At 41.1% G+C, this 5,825-nt stretch overlaps 1 protein-coding gene across 1 annotated transcript in view; it reads left to right on the top strand.

Moving 5' to 3' along the window:
* Nucleotides 1–1,899, top strand: part of cntnap2b (contactin associated protein 2b) — a gene marked incomplete in the record, with an annotated part of 52,119 nt that extends 50,220 nt beyond the window's left edge. The window contains 2 exon segments of the mRNA XM_014020383.1: nucleotides 635–709; nucleotides 1,191–1,899. Of these exon segments, the coding sequence (XP_013875837.1) occupies nucleotides 635–709; nucleotides 1,191–1,390 (275 nt within the window).
* Nucleotides 1,900–5,825: the final 3,926 nt, after the last annotated feature.

The following is a 5,825-nucleotide window of genomic DNA, read 5'->3' as shown; positions in this document are numbered from 1 at the left end:
TTGTCCCCAAATGTAGGATTTTTGTCTTAAAATTGCCCCCAAATGTCACCAAAGCTGAACCCACACACAGATGTTTGTTCTTAAACCCTGTGGGGACCGTGCATCGACTTCCATTCATTTTTTTAGATTTATAGTCTAACCCTGACCATTTACCATAAAATTAACCTCACAGGTACCTACCTGACCCTAAAACTAACCTAAACCTTGGTCCTAAGCCTAACCCCACACCCGTAATTTGCATTTGGACCCGTGGGAACTGGGCATTGGTCCCCACAATGCACTTCGGTCCCCACGAGGCTGCTTTTTTTGGGGGGAAATTGTCCCCACGATGTAGAAAAACCAAGGCCACAAACACACGTGCCATGTTTACATGGACATAATTGGTCGGAATAAACAAACAGAATAAAAATACATCATATAAATGCCCCAATTGGAATACTCTGATCTGAATTTGAATTTTGCACATGTAAATGTGCATGTAAGTAAAGTAAAAATCTTTTGTCTCCCTTGCAAGAGAAGTTTTGCTTGGTACTTGAACACTGCTGCACCAACTAGCATTAAAATACTAGATATAAAAATGTGCGTTGCAATTCAAATGAAAACCAAGTTTGGCTTGTTTTGTTTTGTTTTACAGTTGGAGCTGTTTTCCCCTTCAAAGAGGAAAAACCAAGGGGTGATAATGTGGATCACAACTTTGCTGTAATTGGGGGTAAATAAAGTTTAACAAATCTGCTCTAACTTTCGACAGTAAAGCTTAATATGCACTGTAGTTTTACAAAACTTTATCTTGGGTTAAGTTAAAGTTAATGGGTTAGGGAAATACAGTACATTTAAGACTCAATAGAAGTCAATAAAATATCTTACAGAAACAGCAGCCGAGTGAGGAAATGTGGTCGGTTTGTCCTCCAGCAGTCTAAGCCTATAGCAGCAGAACTAAGGAATAACTCAGGAAACCTAAGTCTAACTATAGGATTTATCAAAAAGGAAAGTCTTCAGTCTAATCTTAAAAGTAAACAGTGTTAGCCTCACGGACAGAAAATTTAATATAAGATTGAGATTGGTTGTTGAGAGCTTTTATGTTAGAAGTAAGATTATAAAATCTAACAATCTGTCCATGAATCCCCTCAGAATGCTTCACATGTTCTAACAGCTGAGGCATAAAACAGTAGCTAATAAATCTTTGTGTTCAGGCATCGTCTCCGCGGTGATGTTCATCGTCCTGTGCATCCTGGTGTTTGTGATCCGACACATGTTCCGTCACAAAGGTTCGTACCACACCAACGAAGCCAAGGGAGCAGAGTCAGCAGATTGTGCCGATGCAGCCATCATCGTCAACGACCCGGCCTTCACCGAAACCATCGATGAGAGCAAAAAGGAGTGGTTCATCTGAAAAGATCAAAAAACACTTTCTTTTTTTCTCAAGCTGAAGGAACTTCATGGAACTTGAAGGATTCATGAGTTTATTTAAAAACTTTGTGCACAATGGAGCAACCTGGATGACTGAGTGGGTTTGGCAGAGCCCATTTGTTCAAGTAATTCTTTTCTTTTTTGATGAACAGTGCTTCAAAGTGACAGCCTTTATAGGACCGTGCCATAAAAATGATCGGCCTTGAACTGAGCTGCTTTTTCTCACGAAAATTTTGGTTCAGTGATTTTTTTATCTAATTTATTACTTCAGTTCATTTAAACATTTACAGGTTTTATTTATATTATTTATGTATTTATTTAAATCTATCTGTAGTTTTTGTCTTAAAATGATGGCATTGATGGTAATGAGGCGTTTATTAATTTTAATAAACCTACATGTTTGTAGCAACGCTGAAATATTTAGACTTTTGAATTTGAGTATGTTTGCCTTCTGTTTGATCAGTAAAGTTCAGGCCTAGTTTTCAGAATGAATATTGTGTAGTTTCTGTAAAGAAATGTAGCCAGGAATTTCTTTGCCAGTTTTGGACCATGCTGCTCTTTTTTAGTATTCTGTCATTTACATATTGGACAGTATTGGTTGGCTCATAAGGTTTGATTTTGACATCACAGTCCTGCTAGCTGAGAATGTTTTCCAGCAGTTGTGGTAAAGTAATACCACTAAATAAGACATATTTCCATAACTGCTCGTTAAGGTCTCCTTCACACAGGATAACATTCACTGACTGGATCACTGCAGTCTTGGAAAACCTTCAGAGTGAAGAAATGCACCCCTCTGCAACACTCTAAATACCCAACATAATGATTTTTCTGCTATTTTCTAAGTACCTGACCCCTGACTGAAGTCCAGATTCACTGACATCATGTTTGCCCCATCTAGTTCCAAAGTCTGCTCTGTTCCTGACTCCTATTCACAAAGCAAGTCACTGTTGGGCCAACATGTTCAGTGTCCCTGCACAGCCTGACTGTCTGCCATGAACACATCAAACAAAGGATCAGGCAGGAGGGGGTTCTAATTGACTACAAGACATTTTTAGCTTCTTTGATCATCACTGCCTCTTTATCTTCACTTAATAAAAATTGACAAAGAATAAATCTGGACCACAAGATACACACACTTAAATCTAGGACCTTAGGACCCACAAAAATGACTTTCATGTCCTTTTCTAACCCTCTGTGGGTTGTGATTTACAGTCTGTTGAAGTGCTCCATGATCATAAGTTTTTTTATCAATCCATTATCTATACCCACTTCATCCTTTCAGGGTCACTGGTGGGGTACACCCTGGACAGGTCGCAAGTCCATCACAGGGACAGAGACAAACAACCATACACTCTCACTCACACCTAGGGACAATTTAGAGTTACCAGTTAACCTAACAGTCAGGAATTGATAAATGGCCCAAATCGTAGGTTTGGGAAAGCTCTCATGTCCCTGGCAATTGCTACAAAATGGTGATGGGACTCCATGATAATGGTCTGTGTGATGTGGCATTGAATTAGAGACCTCTTTGCACTACTTAGACCACTGCCTGGTTCTGAGCAGTCAAAGGAAAAGAATTCTTGGGGAACCCTTTATGGATCCTGAGAAGCTCAGAACACTGAGTGTTTCTAACCTTGTGTCCTTCATCAGAGGGACACCAAGGTTTGAATAAAGACCAGGGGTTCTTTTTTGGGCAGAGCATTGGGCCCACTTATGAGGAGGCCCTCACTCATATGGGTTATTTATCCATCCTCTTTTACCATAAAACATAACCCAACAGTCATGCTCTTGGTCTATAGGAGAAAGCCAGAGTACCTGGAAAAAAGGAAAGAACATGCAAATTCTACCCAGAAAGGTCCCCAGACTGGGATACAATCCGGCGACCGTCTTGTTGAGAGACAAGAGCTCTACCAACTGAGCCACCATGCCAACAGTTTTTCGTTCTGAATATAAAACAGAACCACAGTATTACACACATTTTTGTTTACTTCGTACAAGCCAAAATAATGTGAAGTTAATTGGTAACTCTAAATTGTCCCTAGTTGTGAGTGAGTCTCTCGTAAGTCCATCACAGAGTCAAGTGCCAAGATGGAGATGCAAATGTCTCTTTGCAAGGCCTTTGTGAAATAGGTTAATTATTTAAAAACGTCATGCAAACAGTGAATCTGGTGCCCGAGTGTCAGCAGCATGTTCTCATGGTGATGCTGTTAGACCACGCTCCCCTGGGTATCCCCCGGACAAAACTCCTGTGTCGTCTTGATACAGGCAAACCCGCGGGTGACTCCCGTGTGGCCCGGATCCTGATCGTGGTCTAGATACAAGGTGGTCCTACTTCATATGATGACTAGTGCACCCAGACCCCACATCATGAACATACTGCCACCATGCTCCACTTAGCACCTCAGATACTAACATCAGCACACTGCATTCTGCACCTGAAGGCCTTCCCTGCAAATACCACCACAATGGAGGTATGTGGTCCATCTTGTGTGAAGGAAGACCTAAGAGATGTGACAGCACCCGGTTGTGCCATGTTACCTGGAGTATTACAGGAAGAATGTACTTCACAAACAGGTTTCAGTGAAAACATCAACGGTTGTCAGCAGGTTTTGTGATTAGGACTCGGCTCAGCAGACCTTACTGACAGGACCCCAGGTTAAAGCAACACGTCTGGTTCTTCTTTCAGCTGAGAATCTGAACCACCTTGTTTAATATGTTCTGACCAGAACCAGGGTCCTCCTTGGGGGGATCTGACTACAGCTAAAAAACAGTCTGGTCATTTGAGCTGATGGATGACCAAACAAGTGCCTGTTTATTATTTTTCAGGCTTATGAAACAAGTCTAGACTTAAGACAGATGTGGTCTTTAGATGGACTGAAATGTTCAGATCAAGCTAATCTACAGTCACAGAGTAAAACAAATATCATGCAAAGGTTTTGTTTCACCTAATGTAGCATTCTCTCATGACAGCTTAATAGTTTTGAAAAATAGTTGTTTAATAAGCCTGAAAAATAAAATTGTTTGGCTCATTAGCTTGTAGCTTAGATGGAAACCAGCCTCTTTCTCTACACTCTGTGCTGATGAGTACTACCTGAGTACTACCTGAGTCCTACCTGAGTATGACCATCCCACTGCTGAGCAGGTGTGATGCACTGCTGAAGTGAACTGCAGCTTGAACAGACTCAGCAGGTTTATCAGGGGAAGGTTTCTGGAAGCAGAATGTTGATCATTAAACTGAACAGTAGCTGACTTCTGACCTTTGATTGTATTGCGTTTGTGTTTGTTTGTTTGTCTGTTGTAAAAGCATGCTGTTTTACACTGAATGATAAAAAGCTTTGTTTGATGAGCCTCTGTAGGATCATGCTCTTTGTCTTCAGGCTGTCTGGATAAATGTTGCCAAGCTTTTCTCTACGATTTGGTTGTTTCTGTCTTTTTCTGATTTCTATCTCCATTTCTCTCCATCTAAAAGAAACAAACAGGTTAACATATTGAGACACAGTTGCCTTGTTTTTAGCAGTTAGTGTTAGACTGTTAGGTGTGCCTCCCTTTATTTAAGAATCAAAAGTAATGGGATGAACGAGCAATTATAAATAAACTAACTTTTTAATATTTGGTTCCTCTGAAGTCAGCCCTAGCCCAACCTCTGGCCTCTGGAATACAGACATCAGAAGACTCTGGGTTTCATCCCCGCTGATGTTCTGCCAGACTTCAACTGCAGCTGCCTTCACTTCAGGTTTGCTCTTTGAGCATTTTCCGTCAGTTTACCAGGTAGTCTTCAGCAGGTGAAATTCAGCTCAATAGGATTCAGTTTTAAGGTGGTCACAGCACTGTGGTTTCACTTTACCTTGTTTTGGCAGTCTGCCCAGGATCCTTATCCATCTGCACTGTGATGCTCTGTCCAATGAGTTCTGAATCATCTGGCTGAATATGAGCAGAATTCATCCTGCTGCTTCTGTCAGCATCACATCATCAATTAATACACAAGAACCAGCTCCGCTGGCAGCCACACAGGCCCACACCATGACGCTTTATGCTTCACTGATGAAGTGGTGTGGTTTGGATCAGGAGCATCACGCTGGTGCAGGTTGTCCACAGGATGTTCCAGAACTGGAAAGACTTTTTACATGTTTGAGGACTCTAATTTGGACTTCCTGGTTCTGAGGCTCACCAACAGTGTCCATCCTGTAGGGAAGCCTCTGTTCTTACGCTGGTGTAGTTTTCTCTTGATTGTTGACTTTAACACACACATATACTATGTTTCTCTATCCTTGTGGGGACTTTCCATTGACTTCCAATTTATATTTTGGTAATCTTATATACTAACCCTGACCATTTAACCTAAAATTAACCTCACAGGTTAATTTTAAACCTGCACAACCCTATAACTAACCTAAACTCAATTCACACCTTAGTCCTAA

Source organism: Austrofundulus limnaeus, unplaced genomic scaffold, assembly GCF_001266775.1.
Source record: "Austrofundulus limnaeus strain Quisiro unplaced genomic scaffold, Austrofundulus_limnaeus-1.0 Scaffold250, whole genome shotgun sequence".
NCBI classification, from domain to species: domain Eukaryota; kingdom Metazoa; phylum Chordata; class Actinopteri; order Cyprinodontiformes; family Rivulidae; genus Austrofundulus; species Austrofundulus limnaeus.
Note: the sequence above shows the minus strand (reverse complement) of the source record. Positions and strands in the feature narration are given on the sequence as shown.